This window comes from Pectinophora gossypiella, chromosome 1 (assembly GCF_024362695.1).
Source record: "Pectinophora gossypiella chromosome 1, ilPecGoss1.1, whole genome shotgun sequence".
NCBI classification, from domain to species: domain Eukaryota; kingdom Metazoa; phylum Arthropoda; class Insecta; order Lepidoptera; family Gelechiidae; genus Pectinophora; species Pectinophora gossypiella.
In genome coordinates this window covers 10,350,253-10,375,991 of record NC_065404.1, presented here as the reverse complement: position 1 = coordinate 10,375,991, position 25,739 = coordinate 10,350,253, and the positions used below count along the sequence as shown (strand labels likewise).

The 25,739-nt window shown below is 37.3% G+C and overlaps 2 protein-coding genes across 7 annotated transcripts in view; one reads left to right on the top strand and one right to left on the bottom strand.

The window, feature by feature from the left end:
- Positions 1 to 25,739, top strand: part of LOC126382265 (sodium/hydrogen exchanger 9B2-like) — a 41,879-nt gene that overhangs the window by 10,071 nt on the left and 6,069 nt on the right. For 5 of the 6 annotated variants that reach the window (XM_050032087.1, XM_050032081.1, XM_050032094.1 and 2 more), the window contains 5 exons: positions 5,791 to 6,028; positions 7,008 to 7,177; positions 16,147 to 16,361; positions 17,068 to 17,239; positions 23,918 to 24,072. In XM_050032087.1, coding sequence (XP_049888044.1) covers positions 5,791 to 6,028; positions 7,008 to 7,177; positions 16,147 to 16,361; positions 17,068 to 17,239; positions 23,918 to 24,072 — 950 coding nt within the window. Of the gene's footprint in view, positions 1 to 5,128; positions 5,241 to 5,790; positions 6,029 to 7,007; positions 7,178 to 16,146; positions 16,362 to 17,067; positions 17,240 to 23,917; positions 24,073 to 25,739 lie in introns of those variants that run through there. The other variant, XM_050032108.1, reaches the window with a different exon arrangement.
- Positions 1,925 to 3,696, bottom strand: LOC126382436 (uncharacterized). The gene is made up of 4 exons (XM_050008875.1): positions 3,482 to 3,696; positions 3,278 to 3,352; positions 2,992 to 3,139; positions 1,925 to 2,407 (listed from the first exon to the last, which is right to left on the bottom strand). The coding sequence occupies exons 1-4, from the start codon at positions 3,641 to 3,643 to the stop codon at positions 2,217 to 2,219; spliced, it is 576 nt and encodes a 191-aa protein (XP_049864832.1). The 5' UTR covers positions 3,644 to 3,696; the 3' UTR covers positions 1,925 to 2,216.

Sequence of the window (25,739 nt, the reverse complement as noted above, 5' to 3'; positions counted from 1 at the left end):
TTACGATGTCACTTACACCCCACACAAGTACATACGGTGGCCATACAAGTAGGTATGGGTGTTAGTGACACCGTAACGAATACTGAGGGGGATGGTTCAGACCATGATTCTGAGTTGATATCAAGTGGAATTTTCAGTCTGAATATTCCTGAATATTTTTGTTTTTTTTTTTTTTAATTATTTTCAATTCCATACTTTTGCGACAGAAAATTCCACTTGATATCATCTAAGAATCACGGCCTCAATCACCCCTCAAAGTTTTCGTTACGATGTCACTAACACCCTGTATAAATTATGATGTGATTGTTTTCTTCTAATAAGTACACAGAACGCAGTCATACAACACTTGTATTTCAAATTAATTTTCAATCTCAACCTCACTTCCTTTCTTTAACTATTGCTATTTTTATCCGAAGAGAGATCACTGCTGGGAGCAAGTCACCAATTATTGTTGGTTATTAACATTCTTATCATATTTCTGTTGCTTCAGACTTTTTAGTTTTAACATAACATAGTATCCCGTCTGAATCTTTATAATTTGGTTTACAAAAATAGTCACTCTTAAAATAAATACAGCGAATAGTCAACTCCGTTTAGACCCACCACCACCCATCTTCATTTATTAAATATAATATTCCTCTGGCACCAGGGTTGCCGTGATCGGTAATCCATCTCACAACCCACACGGTAGAAGAAGTTTTAGATATTTAGATTGAAAAAGGTTGAAATAAATGATAAAATTATATAGGTACAACACGTGTAAAACCAATGAGACATAGAAGTACATAGACATAGGTTATCTTATTTATTTAAAAGGTACAGACTTATATAATAAACACAAGGTCCACAAAATCATCTTTGTATTAAGCATATTACCTACTAGTAAATAATATTGTGAAACATTGACATTATGAAGAGAATTTGGTAATATATTGGTCTACTATAAGGGGGTGCAAATCCCTTAATGCGTGTCGTCTACATTTATAGCCGTTTTATGTACGCACATTTCAACTAATAAGTTGGTAATAGCATACTTACCACTATTAACAAGTTCGTATTGTAGTACTCGTATGAAGTGGCAATCGTAGCTCTTGCTCACGGCCACGTGTAATGCTTATCACGAAGTTCTTTTTTTATTAGGAATAGGTTCAGTGAATGTGGTCAGGCGGAATGACGATGTTCGAGGTTTAGAATCTTCCCAGATTATATACAGGCTGTTAGTGACATCGTAACGAAAACTTTGAGGGATGATTCAGACCATGATTCTGAGTTGAAATCAAGTGGAATTTTCCGTCGCAAAAGTATGGATAGAAAAATAATTAAGAAAAACACAAAAAAATTCATGAATATTTTGACAGGAAATTCCACTTGATATCAACTCAGAATTATGGTCTGAATCATCCCCCTCAATATTCGTTATGGTATCACTAACACCCATACCTACTTGTATGGCTACCGTATGTACTTGTACGGGGTGTAAGTGACATCGTAACGAATACTGAGAGGGATGATTCAGCTGATTATTCTGAGTTAATATCAAGTGGAATTTTCCATCGCAAAAGTATAGAATTGAAAATTGAAAAAACATGAATTTTGCGACGGAAAAATCCACTTGATATTGACTCAGAATCGTGGTCTGAATCATCCCTCAAAGTTTTCGTTACGATGTCACTAACACCCTGCATGATACATCTTTGTCGACATAAAATAGAATAGAATAGAAATTGTTTATTATAAAAGGACGCCACACACAAAGACAAGACATTAACATCACAATATATTAATATATATTATAATATATTTATCAAAATATTACTTTGATAAATGTATACAAATCAAAAGCTAATTATACATAAGTACTTACAATTAAAGTTATAAAGTACTAGCAGCATGCAAGCCTTTTTTTATGTGACTTATTGTAGATTTGCCGCAAATGACATTGACTAATTGGCCGGGTATGCAAGCGAAAAAGTGATCCAGCTATACGGGGTGTTAGTGACACCGTACCGAATATTGAGGGGGATGAGGGGGATAATTCAATTTTCTGTCGGAAAATTTATCAAAAATATTGTGGTATTTAAAATTTTCCGTTCCTTACTTTTGCGACGGAAAATTTCACTATCAACTCAGAATCATGGTCTGAATCATCCCTCAAAGTTCTCGTTACGGTGTCACTAACATCCTGTAGGTATACTGTAAAAGTGTATAGAAGTACCCTAATCGCCATCGGTAGCGGTAAATTTGAATTGAAGGAACTGCATCATGGTGACTATATAAGTTAGCGTAGCACAGACGTAGGAGATAGGCAGGGTTGCGTTGACGGGTACACAGCGGCACAGCCACATCTCCACCGGGCGGAAGTTGAACGCGTTCAGAGCATGCTGCATCTCCTCACGCAATAACTGGTCTGAAAACAATGAAATACTCTGTACAATACAAAAAAAGATCACGAAAAATTATCTATATATTTTCTATTATCTTAATTTTAATGTGCACGCCTATCTGGTCTCTCTTGGTGTTAGTTTATCTCTTTCCCGGCCAGCTGGAAGATATTTCTAATCGAATAAACTGTATATAATCAACTTGTCTTGTGTAGAATAAACTGTTAAATAACTAAATAAAAACATGCATAATCTATATGTTTAGTCATACAGCATAGATACTATTATTAGAAGGGACTCGCAGATTAGATCTTCTTCCAAGGTATCGTTATCCGCAGCTTTATCTGCCGATATTGGCCAGCTGCCGATATAATTTATGTTACAATTCAAAAGTGCTGACAGTTTTTTTTTTTCATTCAAGATATAAAATGAAGTAAACTTGTCGACTAAAATTACATGGTCAGAGCCCTCGGCAAATCTATCTACGATGAGTACTTAAGTCAAAAAATTCGACTGAAATTGTCGTCAAGGAAACATTTAGCGAGCTCCTTGACGGCGCAATGCCACTCGTGCTATATTTGTCAAACATAAAATTGAAATTCATAAATACTTTTGCATCGAGATATTTTGATTGTGAGGCAATTTTTCATCTTGTCCGCTTCATTCGCTGCAAGCTCCATAAACATAGATGGCACCATGGCTAAAAATGAATCTAGCGCAAGATCCACTGAATAAATCGATGCTTGTGACATGTCGATCTGAAAGTAATTGTCGTCCTTACGAATCGTATTGAAACATTATCAATAAGTAATTATATTTGTTAAAAGTATTTTTTCTAAGTAGGTAGGTATACTTATGAACTAATTACATGAATAGTTTGTCTTATTCTAATCTACCTGGGGATGTTTATTCATTATCCCGTAAGCACATCCCAAAATCTTCAAAAAGCTGAATGTGATCGTAGTTAGCAGCTGCAAGGGAAATTTTATTTTTAATTCAATTTTTCAAAATAAGTAATACAATACTTTGCTTACTACATGTGTGGCTGTACCGGTAGTGATTTTTATACAAAGCGAGACTGCAGAAATTAGTTATCTTACCCAAATTTGAAACTGGAATTCAGCTTCCTGTAAGTTATCCAGAATCTTGTAATATAAGCGTACATGTTTTCTAATATTCATGATCGTGACTGCCACACTTTCAGGCTCTCGGTCATTTTTAGAGCCAACTTGTGTGTTAAAAGATTTTCTGAGCAACTTCATCCGATCATACAACAGATCAATGATGATAATTCTGGTAACGACAGTTAATTCATTCGATACTTGTACTACGTTTATCATTATAAATAAGAATAGATTATTAACTTGTTTAAATAATACAAAAAATGAATATATCCATCTCATGACCATAGTATAAAACAAAACAATTTTTCCAGTTCCTGTCAGGAGAGGTTTCTTCTGCCCTAATTCAATGTCAATGAGTTTCATATTGGTTAGATATTTTAGAAAATATCGGTTTTTGTTGCAAACACTTTGTACCGAGTTGAAAACCAACTCTACTGCTGGTATCATGTACACAGTGAATCTTGTTTTGGCGTAAAAGCGCAAACCTATTACGGTCGTAACATACACGAGGCAGTATAGTGTTGATAAGGCATTGATGAATTTCGAGGCACTGATATTGTAACACTGGCCAAGGAAAATGTGAATGTAAATCACAGATTGTAATGACGGATAACGTTCCAAATAATGCTTTATGAGTGTCCATCGACTCATTGTAACTAGTTTTAATGCAGCAGAAATACCACAATCAAAATAAAAAGTAGGCGCACGGTTGATTCAAAGTATTTCAATTATACGTATACTTGGTAGTCTGTGACTGAAGTGCCATTCTAGACTAGACGCAATACCATTTATAAAGTCAAAGCCACGTATGTAATAATTCAATGAATCCAATAAAGCTGATGTATTTTATAGATATGCAACTAAAACAGCTAGTATCGTGATAAAAATACACTCGCTAGAACTATGCTTATTGCATAAAATTATACCTACATATGACAAATAACTATGAAAATTAAAAGATAAATACTGCTTAAGAGATAAAAACACCTCGTGGAATATATGCCACACGCGATGGAATATATGCTCCATGTCCTACTAGAGAGAAGGCCTGTGCTTAGTAGTGGGATATATTTCACTCTCCTCTATTTCTATCGTCTGGGTTGGAGGTGGAGTACCAGTCCCATCAATCCTGGTGTTAGGTTTACTATTGAGCCACCAAAGGCCCCTGACGGCTCATGTAACGACTACTAACTTACATCAGTAAGTAAGTAGTAACCAGAACCAACGGCTTAACGTACCTTCCGAAGTTCCGATCATCTTACATTCGGACATTCAGGTGTTCAGCCTGTAATATCCTAACCAAACTAGAGATTACAAAGTTATTTTCGTGATGTGTCCCCACCGGGATTTAAATCCGGGACCTCCGGATCGTGAGCCCAACGCTCAAACCACTGAACCACAGACGTCGTTTACACTTATATTTACCCTGTTATGTTATGTTCATGCTATTTACTTTAAGCACAAACAACATACATACATACATAGCCGACAAAATTATTGCCCTTTTGAAAGAGATTTCGTACATTTTACATTCCAATGTTTTGCTCACGCATTTTCCTCCTTCGTTATTGCTTCCAGTTGCACAAAAAGTCTGTCCATCCCTCCCTCTGTCTCTCACTCACAAATAAACTTGAAGTTTTAATAAAATAAGGGCTTTGCGGGATTTCACCCGGGAACTCAAATAATACTGCGATTTGGATGGTAACTTCGTAATGCTGAGGTCGTTTTCAACGTTGTGAGTATGGAATTCGTAGTGATGATTTTTTCCACTATGGTTTTATGTACTATCATGGTTCATACATTAATCTCAATATCTAGACATATTGGTGTCTTAGAATTAAGTTTTATAAGTATTTACATTGAAATGCACAATCAAGTTGGGACAGAGCTTCTTTCATAATGTTATCAGTATAATTTCATTCAGTAACCTCATTGATTTATTAGTAGCAAAGTCTTCCATTATACATATAGTTCTGTATGTGTGTTCATTTTGATTTGTTAACATTGTGGAAGTGTGATTTTAATTTAACCCATGCCATGAATACTGTGAATTTAATTAGCACTAACAGACACAGTGACACAGTGTTTTAGTAACATTTTTCTATGTAAAGCCCACGAGATTAAAGATTTATTCCTTACTGCAAACTTCGGTCGTTTTGCTTACCTAGAGCGGAGATCTTAACACCGACCTCAAAGGTATATAGTATACACACCCACTGCTCGCCAGCTTTGTGCTATGTTTTTGGTTTTTCCACATGTTTATTTACTTCTATTTGATATTTCAGGATTATCAATATGGGGAACAACGTGGTTCCTCTTCCCAAACGAAGTCCTGCCGGGCAGGAACCTGTTCAACATGGCCGGAGTGGTAGCTGCAGGATATGTCTTCGGGCATACATTAGAACGATATACCACAATCAACCCCGTAGTGGGTATGACCCTCATCGGGGCGCTCTACAGAAATTTTGGACCACCAAATTTTTTAGACTATAGAGCTCCTGATACGATAGATTATCATTTAAGGTACAATACAATACAATACAATACAATGCAATGCAATGCAATGCAATGCAATGCAATGCAATGCAATGCAATGCAATGCAATGCAATGCAATACAATACAATACACTACAATACAATACACTACAATACAATACAAAACTCTTTATTGCACTTAAATCATATTAAAATACATTAGGTATATAATAGGTTAGTTATTAGGTGGTTGGTTGTTAGGTTATACGGTTTAGGTATACGTACATTAGGTTATTAGGTAATATAATACCTACCCAAAAAAAACAATAAAAGTACAATAGGCATTATGGTACCTTATATATTACCTAGTTTTTTTATACTATGATTCATCCCCCGATCAATACGTAAAAAAAAATGTGTGTTTCTCCACGGGACACAGCACTTCTTCATCAAGCAGTGCTTAATCTAAAACAAAATAAATTGATATAGTAAATATTTTGTTCGTGATTAAGTTATGTAGACCTTTTAAAAATGTGCATTGCTTAAAACTGCAGGAGCAGAAATTAAGTTAGAATATACTCATTCGCATACTCTCTCGCCTCGATGAGTACAGACATGTACCCATCCTGAAATGAACAATATTAGCTCTGCAGTTTCAACATATTTTAGTAAAGTCCCTACATAAAAAAAAACATTTTTGATAGTATAACTCATTTTGTGCACTCGTAGTGCATCAATCTCATTCCACGATATTGGCTGAATTGGATCATTACCCGTATATACATATTATGTTTCACAGGCCGCTTTAACCAGCGCTTTATAAGAGCTTAATCAGAGAGCATACGTACAGTGTACTAATTATGTGTTCAATAACTTTTATTTTACTGGTTTGCAAAACGGCGTGAACAAATTATAGCTCAACCGCGAATAAATGCATGATATTTATAAAAGCTCAAACGATCAATCTGGACAAGTAAAAGCAGTTTTAATCAACATGAACAAAGCACTGGTTACTTTTTTGTTTCAGACGAATTTACCCCGTAATTATCCTGACGAAGGGGCCGCTCGGGTGGAACTGGGATTACATAAAAAATAATTCGGTAAAAGTTTTTTCATTGGCCACTCTGCCCTGGATCGTCGAGTGTTTGTCTACGGCCTTCTTCACTCACGTACTACTCGAATTTCCATGGTATTGGGGTGAGTGAAAACCACTGTGTTTCCAACATTTTCTGCTTGGCTAAACAATTTGTACCCAGATGTCTTATTTAAGGAAAATTGCACATAATTACATAAGTTATTTTCGCCATAAGAAGCTACTGGGTATTTTGTGGTCCAAATACTACTACTATACTACTACACTATTATATACTACTATTATAGAACCCTATTCATATCCCCATGGTTTCGAATTGGATAGATACAATAGGAAAAAGTCGTGAAATCGTTTCGTTTATGATTTCCCTTTCACCACATTTTCTACGACTTTGGAGAGAAGCACAAAATATCTCATTTTTATCCTTGGCTATTTCAAACTTGTATTTAATAAATCGATTCGTTGGCTTGTATTCTTACCTCTCGGGATTTCCTTTATACTGTAGACATTTCGTTAGTCCCGGATTAAAGTTCGTGGAGCGAGACCTGACCGATAATACCACTAGCAAATGGAGTTGAATAACAATATGACTTATATTATAATCTAAGTTATAAGTTCTATTGCATGAGACCGTATTTTAGGATTATCTACGATATATACGGTACTGAAGCCACGAGAGATGGATTATCCCATACCGACCTTTATACTTTTGTGGAGTATAAAATATGCATGAAATACGCAAATAATGGTTCTATAAAAGTAAACTATAGTGTTATTATAAGAATATTATACAATTTTTGTACGACATTCCCCAATGTTATAGAGCTATAGTCGTCACAGTTTTCTTAAAGTAGGTACAGAATGATCGAAAGTACCAGTTGAGAGCTCTTAGCGCATTTCATTAGATCGGTCAAGTACTGAATGCCGTCAGAGGAAAATCAACAAAAGTCACGTAAAAAGAACGGATATTCCTTTTTGCGTATTTATTTCTTCCTGCTTCCTGAATATGTAAGTTTTCAATTGAGAGTATTATAGGTATCTATGCCGGGTGATAGTGACATCGTAATGAAAAATTGGAGGGATGAGTCAGGCAATGATTCTGAGTTGATATCAAATAGAATTTTCCGTCGCAAAAGGATGAAACTGTTACGCACCCTTAACGTATGCACATCGCTGTATAAGCATCGTCCTCAATTTCAACATGCACAAGTAAACTGCTGACGCGTGGGAACGTGTCCCGTCAACGTGCCACATGACGACAGCAATCGCCACATCGAATTTCATTCCTCGTGTTCTGACATTCTTGTACCTAATATCGGACAATTATCACGTCTATTGTATTGTAATTCCTTTATAATTAAATTTATTAAATAAAGTTTGCTTTTTTTTGAATCCTCCGTTGTGACCACGCATAATTGGCGCAGTCGGTAGGATATTCGGGATCGGTTCGCGCTTCTTAGAAGATTTCCGAACATCGAAACCTGTGCTGCGTGCGACCGTTCCTGTGGCTATCAAGTCGCCGAAGCGAATATCCTGAATCTACGCGTGGCTCCAGCTGAGGTGAATCCAGACATTGATTCGTCAGAAGAAAGAAACTTGAAGAATGCTGTAAGTGTCTTGAATCTTTCAATTCCTTGCTTTCCTTAGTCCTATATAATTTTTATTTAGTTTTATTCTAATTCTTCTTTCTTATATTTTATACTGTGTGTGTTTTACATTCTCTGTATTATAGATATATATTTATGTGTAACCGATATAATAATTAATCGTAAAAATTTTTCATCCGAGAGAATCACGTAACGTTAGGGTAGGGGATAATAATAGATTATCCAGTAGGAATAATTGTATGGACGAACAAAGAGGTTTAGAAAGCACGATGGCTCACGACGACGTTGATGTCATTTACAAGTCACTCAGAATGTTGCCTGAGTTTGACGGCAACCCCCACATTTTAACCCGCTTCATTAACTTGTGTGATCAAATTGTTCTGGCTCATTTTAGGGTAGGACCGGGGCATGAATTAGCTAATCAAGCTCTTATAAATGGCATACTAAATAAAGTCACAGGGCACGCGGCTAGGTTGATCAATTCTAATGGGCTACCAGAGAACTGGAACGGGATACGGAGCGCGTTAATCAATAACTTCGCCGATCATCGCGACGAGACCGCTTTATATAATGATTTGTCTCTACAGACTCAAGGATCAAATACCCCGCAAGAGTTTTACGAGCGTTGTCGATCTTTGCTTAGCACTATAATGACGTATATTAGTCTTCATGAAACTGTCACTACCACCGTTGAGGCAAAACGCACTCTATACCAAAAGCTAACTCTGCAAGCGTACTTACGCGGTTTGAAAGATCCCCTTGGGTCTAAGATTCGTTGTATGCGTCCCTCCACACTGGAACAGGCGCTAGTGTACGTTCAAGATGAGCTGAATACCCTGTATATGCAACAGCGTAACGAAGGGGTTAGTAGGAACGGGTGGAAGGAACAAACTTTCAATGCTAATACCAACCTACCCCTAAATAACTTCGCGCAAAAATTACCTGCTTTCGGTACGCCTGGTCCATCAAGGCAGCCGATATTTAACTTACCTGGCCCCTCGCGACAACCGCCTATACAATTGCAACCTTTTCAAGCCTGGAAACCTAATATACCACCCCAATTGCAACTACCACGCGGTCCTTCTCGCACACAAATGATGTTCCGCGCCCCTCCGCCGAACTACAACCCCCAAAACAACACGTTCAGGATGCCGCCTAGGCCACAACCGCAGCAATTCTCTAACTTTAATGCTGCGCGTCCGATGAGCGGTGTAAGTCATTACACTCCTAAGGTTTTACCCCCTACGGGTGCTGGCGGACATGACTGGAGGAAATTCGGTAACCCGCCTCCGAGCAATTACTTCAAGACGCGTGAGATGAATTTTAACGAGATGTGTGATTATGGCTATGAAGCTCATTACGATTACGACTACAACTATGACTATCCTGAGTACTACCAACAAGATTATTCGAACCATGAACAGTACCCTGTTTATTACTACGACAATGAACAGTATCCTCATGCAGACACCCAAGCAGTTGAGAGTGTAGCTCCAAATTCCTCCTGCAATGATGAAAATTTTCAGGAGAGTGCCAAATCAGAAAAGCCAAAATAGAGGTCAACTTTCATATTCAGAGGCAACTCGGCTACATACAAATTAGCAATCCCCCTTTAAAATTTCTAATCGATACAGGAGCTAATCAGTCATTCATTAGTCCACAAGCAGTTGAAAAATATTTTAATCACATACCCCTAAATTACGACCCTTTCGAAGTGACAAATGTACACGCAACAAGTAAGAATGACTACTCTATAACTCTACCATGCTTTCCTGAGTTTAAGGAACAGGGTGACATCACCCTATTCGTATATGATTTCCATAACTATTTTGACGGCCTTCTAGGATTTGATTTACTTGACATATGGGACTCTAATATAGATCTTAAAAGCAAAATGTTAACAACCCGCAACTCTAAAATCCCAATACAAATGTACGATTCCCGAAACACTAATTTATATGAAGAAATAATTCCTGCTCAATCATCTAAATTAGCTAGACTGCCTATAAATAGTCAAAACGGGGATGTATTAATTACCAGCCAAACAATATGCAACTGCCTCATCTCAGAGTGCCTAACTGAAGTAAAAAATAATCGTGGTTGGGTAGAGGTTACAAATACCTCATCTAATGACGTCATATTTTCTATGGATCGTCCGGTTTCAGCTGAAATATTCAACACAGAATGTGAAACTACTGAAATCTGCTCAGATCGCGTTGAAAAAGTATTGTCACGACTTCGTACTGAACATCTTAACGCGGAAGAAGTCGCTAACCTACGTAATCTTTGTGCACAGTACGCTGATGTGTTTTATCTTGATGGCGAACATTTAACATTCACCAATAAGATAAAACATAAAATAAAAACGACAGATGAAATTCCAGTGCACACGAAAACCTACAGATATCCCTATATCCATAGACAGGAAGTCAGAGATCAGATAGGGAAAATGCTTGATCAGAACATTATAAGACCTTCAGATTCTGCCTGGAGCTCTCCTATTTGGATAGTACCCAAAAAGGCTGACGCTTCCGGTAAAGTGAAATGGCGCCTTGTTGTGGATTTTAGGAAGGTTAACGAGAAAACTATCGACGATAAATATCCGATACCCAATATCTCAGACGTACTAGACAAACTCGGCAAGTGTCAATACTTCACCACCCTTGACCTAGCAAGTGGCTTTTACCAGGTGGAGATGGACCCCAACGACATCCACAAAACCGGATTCAATGTCGAAAATGGGCATTATGAGTTTCTCAGAATGCCCATGGGCCTAAAAAACTCACCATCAACCTTTCAAAGGGTAATGGACAATGTTTTAAAAGATCTCCAAAACGAAGTATGCCTAGTATATCTCGACGATATAATCGTCTTCAGTACCTCCCTTTAGGAGCATATAATAAACTTGGAAAAGGTGTTTAAGAAATTACGAGAATCTAACTTCAAAATCCAGATGGATAAGTCTGAATTTCTGAAGTTGGAAACCGAATTCTTAGGTCATGTCATCTGCGGAGATGGTGTTAAACCAAATCCTAACAAAATTACAGCCATTAAAAACTACCCCCTTCCCAAGACACCAACCGAAATAAAACGTTTCCTTGGATTACTGGGATATTATAGGAAATTCATCCCTGATTTTGCACGCCTCACAAAACCACTTACTCAGTGCCTAAAGAAAGGATCTAAAATAACTCTAGATCAACCCTATATCAACTGTTTCGAACACTGCAAGACATTGCTTACCAATGATCCCGTACTGCAATACCCGGATTTTACAAAGGAATTTCTATTAACAACGGACGCGTCTAATGTGGCCATAGGAGCAGTATTGTCACAGGGTGCAATAGGGTCCGACAAACCAATTGCATATGCCTCCAGGACTCTTAATTCCAGCGAATCAAATTACAGTACCATCGAGAAGGAGCTCTTAGCCATTGTGTGGGCTACCAAATACTTTAGACCGTATTTGTTTGGTCGTAAGTTTAAGATCATTACAGACCACAAGCCACTACAATGGATAATGAACCTTAAAGAGCCCAACTCACGGCTTACTAGGTGGCGCCTAAAGCTTAGCGAATACGACTACACTGTAGTATATAAGCAAGGCAAATGCAATACTAATGCAGACGCCTTGTCTCGTATTGAGATTAATAACGATGAGCTAAGTTCTATCATAGTTAATCCATCGGAAAAACCACCTTCTTTAAATGACTCTAGAACTCTAACCGCTCCAAATTCTGCGGGTGAATCCAGGACTATGACTGTTCATACCGACAATGAAAACCCCATATTAGAGGTTCCGATTACGGATGAACCCCTAAATAAATTTACTAAACAAATCATACTTACCGTAGTAGGCGACATTAAAGGGAGAACCACTGTAACGAAACCATTCGAGACTCATACGCGGACGTCTATTCAATTGTCACAATCTAACCTCGAGGATGACGTCATTAGTGCGATTAAAGAGTACGTTCACCCAAAAATTAAGACAGGTCTAATAATTAATCCACCCGAAGAAATGTATAAAATAATTCCCATAATACAGGGCGCATTCAAAAACTCGGCGATGAATTTATGGTTAACCAAAAATGAACTAGAAAATGTTAGGGAATACTTAAGACAGCAAGAGATCATTAACAAATACCACGACGGCAAAACCAACCATCGTGGTATCACCGAATGCTACCTGGCTTTGTCTCACAAGTACTATTGGCCGAAAATGCGCGAGCATATCACAAAATTTATAAATGAATGTACAATCTGTGGTCAGGCGAAGTATGATCGCAACCCCATAAAACAAAAATTTCAATTGGTTCCACCCGCTAGCAAACCTTTTGAATTGGTCCACTTAGATCTTCTTACCATACAGTGTGAAAAATATTTAACGATTGTAGATGCTTTTTCAAAGTACGCTCAAGCTTATTATTTAAGGGACGGAACAGCAATCAGCGTAGTTCAGGCACTACTTAAGTTTTGTACACATCATGGTATACCTATAACTATAGTGACTGATAACGGTCCTGAATTTAGTAACCAACTCTTTGCAGAATTTACAAGGCTCCACAAGATACAGCACCATAGAGTAGCACCCCATACACCCAATGAAAATGGCATGGTTGAGAGGTTCCACTCAACAATACTGGAACACCTTAGAATTCTAAAACTCGAACAAAAAAATAATTCCGTAGTCAATTTAATGTCTTATGCAATACTAGCCTATAACAATACCATACATAGTTTTACGAAGTGTAAACCGATTGAAGTAGTTACAGGACATTTCGACCCTCGTGACCCCTTCGACATAGATCTCTCCACGCACCTGTTACAGCAGTACATGACAGACCACAAGCTTAGAATGATTAAAGCTTACGATTTTATTCAGGATTCATGCACGACCCTACGTAAAGACTTGACAGATTCCCGAAATAAGAATAGACAGACCGAAGTGGAGTATTCACCCGAGCAACAGATTTTCATACGTAATCCAGTCGCTACCCGACAAAAAATAGCCCCTAGATATACCAAGGACATAGTAATGGCGGATCTCCCGATTCACATATATACAAGGAAAAAGAAAGGCCCAATAGCGAAATCCCGTCTAAAAAGAGTTCCTAAAAGTGCCCAATTGTTGCAGGACTCTCCTGGTACTTCATCTACTTCTGCAGCCGGCGTTAATGCAGGAAATAATCCTTGAAAACCTTAGCAATGGTCCAGGTGTATTACCCTTCAATTTAGGCCCCACTAGAATCATTTCCCACTATCACTCTTTTGTGCAACATATAAACTTACAGGACCTTCAAAGTAAAATTTATGAAATAATTAACCAAATAGATAATTTCAGCCCCGAGCTTAATAATAGAACTTCATCCCTATTCGAACCCCACATAGCCTACCTAGAACTTAAACTCCATAAAGTACTTGAGCATTTACAAACTTTTGAATCGAATCGTATAAAAAGAGGTCTCGTGGATGGTCTAGGCTCGGTAATAAAGAGTATAACCGGCAATCTTGATTACGCGGATGCCTTACATTATGATAGAGCTATAAAATCGTTACAAAATAAAGAAAATGAGTTAATAACTGAATTCAACAGCCATGTTAGTTTAACTAAAAATTGGACGTCTCAGTATTCAAAAATAATCGATAGTGTTGTAGCCAATCAGAATCAAATTCAAACATTAATGAACAAAATTAGTCAAAGTATAGCAACCAAAGAAAATGATCTGGTAAAATACGCACATCTTGCACAAGCACTTGTTATTTTAGGTGATAATGTAGATTCTATATCATCAGAAATAACAAAATTACAAAACATATTAGCTTTTATTAAAACTTCAACCACTCACCATTCCGTTATAGGTATAAAAGAAATAAAGTCTATGATTAACAAGCTACATAACTTATACGGCAAACAAAGTATAATCGATCTAGATATCAGAGAGTATTACGATATTATGAAATTAGGCTCTTATTACTCAAAGGATGAGATTGTTATAATATATAAATTCCCGATTATTCTATCTCAAGTATATAATCTTTATAAATTATCTATCGTACCCAATAAAGACCATGAAATCCTTATACCCCGCTCTCCATTCCTTGCAATATACCTGAAAGATTTCAAGTACCTACAAGCGGAATGCCCGAGGACAAGCAAGGGATACCTGTGTGAAGAGGATAGGAAACTGCAACGCCGCACACCTCAGGACTGTATTCACCAACTCATCACTACCCAGCAAATAACTGTAACATGCATACCGACCACAGTCTCACTAGAAAATTCAGCATTCGAGAAACTTGACGACAAACATTATACTGCCAACTTCCCTACCTCAACAAATGTTCACCTATCCTGCGGACAAGATTTACACAAGACACTTCAGGGCAGCTATCTCATCATCATCCCTCATCGATGTTACGTCGAGACAACAGAATTTGTGATTTCAAATACCAAGGATCGTCTGAAAGGTCAAGCAATGCAAATTATGGACCTGCCTAAAGAAACCACGGGGACGCAACAAACCCCATCATTCAAGTTAAAATCAATCAACCTGGACCAATTACATAAAGTCAACTCCAAAATAACTCAGCAATCACTTGTGAAACCCTACAGGGACAACGGTTACAGCCTTTATCACACTACTTTACCAATGTACGTTGTGATAATAAGTGCATGCGCACTCATTAGCTGCTTAGCATATCGCAAGTACCATCTGAAACAAGACAAAAGCAAGCAAGAAAACTTTGAAGAAATCGAACTGCAGCCGCAACCAATTTACGCCATCCCAAGGGTTGGCTCGGATCATCCCCCAGCTCAATTTACGACGAAAGTCTTCAATACTCGCTGTTCTACGGGGGGAGGTGTTACGCACCCTTAACGTATGCACATCGCTGTATAAGCATCGTCCTCAATTTCAACATGCACAAGTAAACTGCTGACGCGTGGGAACGTGTCCCGTCAACGTGCCACATGACGACAGCAATCGCCACATCGAATTTCATTCCTCGTGTTCTGACATTCTTGTACCTAATATCGGACAATTATCACGTCTATTGTATTGTAATTCCTTTATAATTAAATTTATTAAATAAAGTTTGCTTTTTTTTGAATCCTCCGTTGTGACCACGCATAATTAAACTGAAAATAATGAAAAAAAAAAACACTAATATTTTCATTAATTTATCTTTCTTTATACTTCCACAAAACCATTCCATAGTAAATTTCATGTTTTAAATTATTAATTCTTTCAATTATTAATCTCAGACGACGCCTTGAGCGGCGGTTTGCTCCCAACTAAGCATCCTCAGGCCTGTTGTCGTAAATTTTGTACCGGGTGGGGCTCTCACCCGGTACAAAGCTCCTCATTTGTCCAGTCATGTAGGTAATGAAATGTGCGACAAATCTAAAATAAGCTATGTCAAAAAATCTATTTTATAGTTTTTGTTATGTGATTGTTTGGCAGGTTTACACTTAGGATCGATTTTAGCGTCGGTATCGCCAGCAGTAGTGGTGCCTACAGCGATGGCGCTGAGCGCTCGAGGACTCGGAGCCAAGAACCAGATAGCTCAGCTGGTGGCCAACGCTGGAGGCCTCGACACTGCCTTCACTGAAGGCATGTTCGGTGTCATCAACGCAGCTATATTCTACCCATCGCCTCCAGTATATAGAATAGTAAAGGTACCAAATTTGTCTATTAAGAATGTTGCACAATTATCACTGTGATTATCATAATTTTTGTTTTTTAATAGAGCGACAACGATCTTTTGGCACGTGGCCATAATCGAAACTAACGCCGCATCCTGTGAAAACGTCATTTTTGTAAATTTTGTTGTTATAAATGGAGAATGTATAACAATAAATGTCGTCTGAAAAAAATACAGAACGTCACGTCAAATAAATTACCGAAATCAACAAAATATGACTACGTATTTATATTAAATTCCATTGTATGAGATAGTACATTTGCAACCCACTTTTGTTTTAAAGCGAAAAATATTACTTATTCTTACATAAACAAAAGTTCATCAACCCCAGTATGGCGCACATTTATGCTTACATTAAGTAATATCCTTAATGTCTCTACTTAGTAGTCTGCATTGTAGGAGTAATGCGACAAATGCAGAACTAAAGATAATAAGAGCATTAAAATCTCAACTTAGGAAACATTAATAAATGTTAACTGGCGAACACGTGCTAGCACGAAATTACTATCAAGCTTCTTGACCATTTAAAATGAATACTTATCGTTCCTTCTTGTCACCCCATTCATTACAACTTTAATTCTGATTGCCAAGACTGTAGCCCACAGATTCATGCATAATTAACCTAATTAAAAACTTCGGATTGAAATCATTCCAAAGTTTTTGCTTTTTTAATTTGGCAGGCGTTGCTGGCGATATTTGTGGGTATTGGCATGGGGGTGTTTTGGGGGGTGTTGGTGGACTTCATCCCGCAGCACAACGATGTGTACTCGCCCACTATACGGAGCCTCCTCATGCTGTCCGGGGGGGTGCTGCTCACCTACGCTTGCGGATACTTCGGCTGGGGCGGCACGTGTGAGTCAATGATTATTGTATTTGCTACATTTACTTAATCAAAATAATAGTCATCATCATTATTATCGTCAAAGTTGTATCTGCGATTCATTTTATTACTTCGTTGCTGTGGTGGGCCCTATTTGGCTAACAGAACTTGAAAATCCCATTACATAAAATACAGTAAAGCTGACAGTTAGATATACCTAATAAAAGGCACACGTTCAATCACAACCTTACCTGATGGTGTAACTATGTAGTAACATAAGATAGAACTCGCTTCTCAAAGAGATCCCACATTTACTATTCCAGACATCTTACCAAGAGTAGAAACACACTATTACGCTTAGTACCCGACTAATACTGGCTATGCCGGCAAAGTATACAAAACATAAGCAGCCCCACTGCTGTTGGACTGGCCTCCTCTCAATCAACTGATGATATGACTATAACTCCACGCTGATGCACTGCGGGCACAGTATAATAAAGTAATGATGCTAGGAGTGATAATAAAGGTCTAACTGCTGAAGCGTCTACGATCAGAGAGAATTTGCCACCACTCCACTGTGCATCGCGTTATGCTCACAATTTTGGGTAATAAAATCCAACGCCAACCGCGCGTGACTTTTCACACTATGAAAACTGTTTCTGGAAAAAATAATCATTTTACACCCTCGAGCTAGTGTCTGCCCGATGTTTCAGTCTTTTTAGTCGCGTCTACCAGGACAACAGAACAAATGTATACGATTTAACTCGCTACCACATAAAATCTATTACTTAGTTAATTGATTGTTTCTGCTTCACGAAACCTTTGAGTCGTGGATTGCCTTTTCGCCTTGGTGTGTTTCTACCAGTTCACATTATATTATAGGTATTGTAGGTATTCAAAGGCTAGCGTACGTGCTCGCTTGATTGTCGCTAATATGATCAGGACTTTATGTTACGTTATTTTCGCTCAGTGACTAGAAGAAGTAAGTCATAACATCGTAAAGTCTATAAATTAAATTATTCTCAGAGTGTATTACTTATAGCTACGTTTCTATTTTTTAAATACGATAGTACAAAAGTAGGGTAGGTAAACTGAAATATGTAGGTGTAGATATTACATTGTACGTTTCCAAATAAAATAAAAAATCAGCGTCAGCGGCGTCGTAAATCAGCGTTATAGTCTAGCTAGCTACTGCTAGGCTGTGACAATTGCTGAGCTGAAACCGTTCCGGTCTTAAGTATAATAATTATTAAGTTATTTAATTACCTCTAAATAAGTTATATTGAGGAGCTCGGTGGCGCAGCGGTAACCGCGCTCGGTCTGCGATTGTTGAAGTTAAGCAACTTTTGCAAAGGCCGGTCATAGGATGGGTGACCACAAAAAAAAAGTTTTCATCTCGAGCGACTCCGTGCTTCAGAAGGCACGTTAAGCCGTTGGTCCCGGCTGCATTAACAGTCGTTAATAATCATCAATCCGCACTGGGCCCGCGTGATGGTTTAAGGCCCGATCTCCCTATCTATCCATAGGGAAGGCCCGTGCCCCAGCAGTGGGGACGTTAATGGGCTGTTGATGATGATGATGAAGTTAATTTATGTTATGTCGAATATTTTTTTTCTTTCTGTCTTTCCTTATTTGTAAGTGTGTTTATAAGTTGGTTGTTCGATAATCTTTTCCAACTCTTCAACAATATTTATTTTAAAGACCCTTCCACGTTCACAAGAAAGGTCAAAATACCCTAGTCTTCCGGTCATTGTTGGCACCGTACGTTGTCAACTTGCATCCCTAGCAACCACAACTTGTTTAACTTGAGGGCTCTCGCTAGTCTAGCAATTATTGTGTAATTAACAAGGTTTGCTTAAGAGGTCCCACTATAAAGTCATAATAGTTTTTTTATCCAGTTGAATTATTCAGAACATTCAACCACTCTGCTTCACTGCTTTTTTAAGAAATTTCACATAAACATAATGCCGGAAATTCGTAAAAGACCGGAACGAAAGAACTACAAGATCCTACTAGAATAACTTGCAGCCGTTTTAGATACAAAATCTTAAGATGGATATGAAAGCATAACTTCACGTAATAAAGAACTTTGAAATCTTTTCATACTGTTCTTGTCATCAGTAAATATATTTTGACCCATGCTCTGCATTAACTGTATAGAACACAGTATAATCCTATAAATTAATATGGAAATATTATTATATTGGCGATTGATTTACCACGATTTGTTGGCATACGGTTAACGTAATTATTATCATTATAATAATTACGTTGTTTAAACTTTAATAAAGCCAACGCGATAGTGATAATATAATAATAGAGCACCATCACAATAATCGTTTTTCATTGAACCTACATAATTAATTTCAATTATACATTTGTATTATTTTACAATACCTGTGTCAGTGGCTTCTGTCGGCTGAAAAATATCTGTCACCACGCTGCTGAAGTCGGTATTGACCTTAGAATTAAAACCCTACGATCGACAATCCGACAACCGACTCTCCGCAAAAATTTAGGTTTAATACCTACTCCTTCGCGTACTCAAAATGTTCTCCTATTATAAGTCTCTAAGTGTCATTATTGTATCCCAGCGACAAACATGAATAGCCACTTCATTATAGGTGACGTCACTATAATTTTGTCATAATAATTTATCATGAATAGGAATTATCAGACTCACTAGAAATGAATTATCACATAGTGTAATCCCTGTTATTTATATTCACAGAAGCTAAAAATAACTGTGTGCAATCATGGATATAAATAAATTCTGATAAGCAATTTTATTATACATTCAGTTAATGACAATATCATAAATTAATTTAATTTTGAGCCTGCAATAAATTACCAAGTATGGTTAAATTAAAACGTCTGTACAATTATCACTGATTATATCTCTTTGGATTTGAAACTTTATCTGAGTATTTTATTACTGAATGGTGCTATACTCTACGTCATCAACGTATTACTTAGTAAGTAATTATATTACTAGCTGACCCGACAGACTTTGTCCTGTCAAAAAGATTTATAATGTAGCAGGAACACACCTTTGAGGAGCTCGGTGGCGCAGCGGTTAACGCGCTAACTTTCGCAAAGGCCGGTCATAGGATGGGTGACCACAAAAAAAAAGTTTTCATCTCGAGCTCCTCCTTGCTTCGGAAGGCACGTTAAACCGTTAGTCCCGGCTGAATTAGCAGTCGTTAATAACCATCTATCTCCACTGGGCCCACGTGATGGTTTAAGGCCCGATCTCCCTATCTATCCATAGGGAAGGCCCGTGCTCCAGCAGTGGGGACGTTAATGGGCTGATGATGATGATGATTGATAAGGAACACACCTACATTGCTTAGACAACAGTGAGTGCTTGCAATATATTATGTAAAAATTGACGATTCAAAGTGTAACTATGTTACCTAATGAATAAAGATATTTTTGAATTTGAATATGAACTTTTTACAATAACAATAAAGCTCAAATTGACTGTACGTTTTAGTTAGAAAACGTTTCTATGGGAAAAAGAAAAGGGCTGTTTTTAGGGTTTTTCCGACAAATATTCGACCGTATAAACCATCCTTGGACTTCAACGAACATTTAAAAAAAAAAGAATTGGCCAAATTGATCAAGGCGTTGTTGAGTTATGAGCTTACCAACACATTTTGCGATTTTAAGCAGACTCTGTGAAAGGAGATATTGCTAGGTAGATGTAGAGGACTTAATTTTGCGATTCATTTTTATATTAGATATACTCGCCTTACGAAAAGACTTTTTTTATTTTATTTACGGGTTTTAAAAAAGGCCACATTGAAGCAATTTATCTAAAAAAGCATGTAAAAGAAAGAGCGCAATGCAAACAAATATCAAATAGCAGTATTGCTTTTTTAGACAAATTGGTTTGATATAGCCTTTTCAACCCCCTTGATCTCAAATAGAGTTCACATACTAGAAAACTCAGTATGTCTTTCTACTAAAAACTTGCCTAAAACCACAAATCTTCAAAAATTCAAATTCAAAAATATAAATTTTTCAAAATTGGCTTACATAGTCACCGCTTTTTGAACGTCAAAAATTAAATTACATATTATGTGACTAGCTGTAAAACTACCATCACATCGGAATCTGTAACGCTGAGGGAAAGACGTGGCCAGAAAACCTCCGAGCACAGGGCCCTAGTCCTACTGTTTCATGTTTTCCTTTCTTTTTTTATAATCCAGTTTGTATTACGTAATTTATAAACTTAAATACAATGGTATCTACTATCTACTCTTTGGGATCTGTTTTCCGGCCGGTCGCGGGTGATATGCTAAAATTATGGTATGTCCTCCTTTATATCGCTACAATATCTCCAGTTACTGAATAAAGCAGGGTTTATGCACTTTTGCCTTTGTTCACAGCCTACTGTGAAAACTAGCACTTCTTTAAGCCTTTATAGCATTTGTCTACGTTCTTTTGACTAATTTGACGTTATGCGCGATGTGATATTATTATTATACGTAATTAGACTACAAGAAGAAAAAGAAAAGAAGAAAAGGTGCAGAGGAGAGAAGGTGCAGGTCGTGACGTATCGGAAGGTGAAGGTTTTGGCGGGAAGAAGAGTGGAATGGCGGTTACTCCACCGACAAGAGCGCAGCTCTTAAATAGAGAGAGAGAGAGAGAGAGATACTACAAGAAAGGCGAACGTATCTAGAAATAGACAATTAGAATGCGACTGCAGCCAGTTTCGTTCAGTAGTAACGACTATTATCAGCCTTGAAATACCACGTTCATTGGGGACAAGTGTCTGCGTTATGAAGCGCACTAATTGTGTATGGTCTTTGTTAGCCTCCACTTCAATTACATTCAATCAACGGCGCTTATTTTATGCACGACAGTTCCGAAGAAATAATGATCATCAAGAAGAATGTGTAATTTTCATTTCATAAACTTTCAAATAAAATGTTCAATCCGTATTCTTCTTCTTCTCGGGTTGTGACTACTATCACCAACCCCGGTGTCAGAGTTACATATTAAAAACTCTATAAGACCTCTGTCTAACTTAGCTTATGTGATGACCACGCACTAACCTACTTAACCTCGTAACGCCGAGATTTCCAGACATAATGGTTAGATCTTGGGCTTTTGATTTTAAAAGAACACTCTGTCTTATGACTTTAAAGTGAAAAAATAGTAAACTGCACCCATGAAGAACGGAATTCATATTTTATGTATGTATATTTTTGAGTGATATTACGCAGGATATTTCGCAGTGGAGCAGCGTGGTGGAGTATGCTCCATACCCCCTCCGGTTGATTGAGGGGAGGCCTGTGCCCAGCAGTGGGACGTATATAGGCTGTTTATGTTATATTTTTCGGACTATCGGGTGATTCTTACTAAAATGTGCCAAAGATGGTTTACCTCTACACCTTATACTCATTCTCTGTACCCCATCAAAAGCGCTTAAGTGCTACGTCTTTAATTTTCTTTTGTACACACTGTGTATAAAATCGTGCACAAAAGAAAACAAAAGAAGAGAAGTAGGTACGTAATTAACGTACACGGTACATTATAAGTAATTTCACCAAGTATTTTGTTAATCTACAAATTGAGTTCTCGGTTTGTTTCGAAGTAAATTAATTATTATTACGCTTACTAAAAAATTAAACCAATATTTCTGTAAAAAGTATATTTAGTTACTAAGAATATTTTCAATGTTTTGTCTTCTTACCATAGGAATTTAATATTCTATGAAAGTTTATTGGAGTTAACTCAAGCAGATGTAGTTCACGCGACTAGTCGTCGAAGTATTTAATCCTAGGGAACTGTTATTGTTACTTACTATCTTAGGCAACGGATTATATTAGGCGGAGGAGCTCGGTGGCGCAGCGGTTAACGCGCTCGGTCTGCGATTGTTGAAGTAAAGCAACTTTCGCAAAGGCCGGTCATAGGATGGGTGACCACAAAAAAAAAGTTTTCATCTCGAGCTCCTCCGTGCTTCGGAAGGCACGTTAAGCCGTTGGTCCCGGCTGCATTAGCAGTCGTTAATAACCATCAATTCGCACTGGGCCCGCGTGATGGTTTAAGGCCCGAACTCCCTATCCATCCATAGGGAAGGCCCGTGCCCCAGCAGTGGAGACGTTAATGATGATGTGAATATATGGAATTAATCAGCTTTACGACTATCGTAAAGTACGTTTAGCGTTTTGTGTTAGTTTTGTTTGTATTTGTATGAATTTATCTACAAACGTCTTTATAGATAAATTCATACAAACAACATTCGAGTTGTTTTAAATTTTAACTTTTATTGCATTATTTTAAAAAAATAACTAGTAAGATCTAGCTCTATTTTTAGAAGAGTGATAATTTATCGAATATACCTATCTATGTATATATACTGCTCCCTGTGTATATATGCCCCCTTCGGTTGATTGAGGAGATGCCTGTGCCCAGCAGTGGGACGTATATAGGCTGTTTATGTTATGTATATATACTATATACTTTATGTAATCAATGAAAAAAAAATGTTGTTAGGTAATTTGTAGATTTCGGATACAATTTGAAGAATTGACGTTGCCCTAACCTGGGATATGTAATCAGCCCCTCGCTCTTATCCGCCCATCATGTTTGAAAAGACACAGCCGATTTATCCGACATGGCCTGGAAAATAAGTAGCTGAACGCGTTCATGCTTTTTGTTAGCTCTCAGTATGTGTGAGTAACAATTTCTCCTTTCAGCGGGAGTTGCAATCATGGTGTGCGCGGGCGCAGCAGCGACGCGGTGGTCGCGGCGAGGCTGGCCGCTCAACGACAACCCCGTGGCTGAAGTGTACAAGCTGCTGTGGAGGATCTTCGAACCCATGCTCTTCACTCTCAGCGGGTATTACTTAGAGGTACGTTGGTCCAAGTAAAGTCGTTATTTAGCGTACAAAGAAAAGGTATGACATTGATTTAAAAGATGTGTTGCTGTTGCAGTTTCTTGTCATTTCTTCTCTTCAGCCATAACAAATGACGTAGATTGAAAAATGTTAAATTTACCTTGAACAAGTTGAATAAATAAAAAATGAGCAATCACTTGCCCTAAGATTAACTTAATAAACCTAGGTACTTGTGTTAGAGCTCTAAATACAATACGTGTTGCTTTATTTAGTTGGTTTTTGTTACACCGTCAATTGTAAAAAAAAGTATTAAGTATTGTACTTATTTTTAATAAAATAATAATATTTTAACTTATTGTTGCATTTCTATCATATGTAGGTATATTGCTGCCTAAAGATGTAAATACATAAGCCCACTGCGATAACCCTAATAATGAATGGGATAGCCATAACCACAAGTAATCAAAGACAACTTGCAACCACTGTTGATACAAAGTCCTATAATGGATATGATGAACCTTATGGTGATATGATAAGGGCAGCCCATAACATTTCTCCATGATGTTAGAAATAACACAATCGATCACAAACTTTCGGATTATATGACATGCCCGGAAAGAAGCTCAATGCATTCTATAATTTTTAATTCGCTCTCAATCCAGCATAGAAGCTATAATATAAAATATATAATACCAATATTTACTCTACCGCAACGGGTTTTTAATATATCACCAACAGTTACCTACGTAGACTATCTCTTATACTTAGTTAAGATATGGTACGATTCCGTAATTTGAGATTAAGTGTAATATTTATAGAACAGATAAAGCATTTAAAGGTATTATGCAGTAAGCCGAGGGCTCAAGAATTAAAGTAACTGGAAATAAATAGCATTATTTATTGTGTTTTGATTAGGTACTTCAATATAACGACATAAAGGACGTAGTTTAAATATACGTATGCTATTTTTCCAGAAATATCGATGATAAAGAGTCGAAAAAATCAAAAAGTCAAAAGCATATTATTATTTAATAACATAGGCGCTTCTCTCACGATTCACGATAGCTCGTGAGGAATAAGTGTATTATATACTTCTGCCTACCTCTTGACAGGCGTGGTGCTATGTTATGTAATAGCGAAAGGATTTGTTGTGGTTTCACTCTCTATAAACAATAGAAATGAAGTTACCATAACACAATTATCGTAACAGTTAGTAGAGTAGTATGCATTATTGTTACTACATTTACTAAGATAATTTGGCTGCTACTTGATCAAAGGTAGCCTTATCAAATTCCCAGACAGCGTTTTGCATAGAATAGCTATTATTATTACAACAAGCACCGCCATTTTGCTCTGTAGATTTCTGAAAAGAAATAAAGTATTGTGAAAATTTTATTTTATTTTCGAAACAATGCGGCAGAGTTAGTAGCAGTGACATATTTTTAAGTAAAATAAGGTCCCATTCACAATTGCCGCATGAATTAATCAAAAGATTTCAATGAAATTTTCAAATTCAACCCTGGCAAAATTGCGAGTGAAAAATGACCGACACCACCGGTCGTAATCGCCGTCATTTTCACCATCCTTCTTTTCTCAGCAATCTTTTAAATAATGGTGGGAAAAATCTTTTGAATAATAAATATCTGCAGCCCATGCACTTAGTATTTACAGCGAGTGCTAGT

Excerpts from the sequence above, each read along its gene's own strand:
- LOC126382436 (XM_050008875.1), bottom strand. The coding sequence starts at position 3,643 with ATGAAGTTGCTCAGAAAATCTTTTAACACACAAGTTGGCTCTAAAAAT. Across the intron at positions 3,353-3,481 it reads AATTCCAGTTTCAAATTTGG|CTGCTAACTACGATCACATT; the intron begins GTAAGATAACTA and ends TTTCCCTTGCAG. Across the intron at positions 2,408-2,991 it reads CAAAATATCTCGATGCAAAA|ACCAGTTATTGCGTGAGGAG; the intron begins GTATTTATGAAT and ends CATTGTTTTCAG.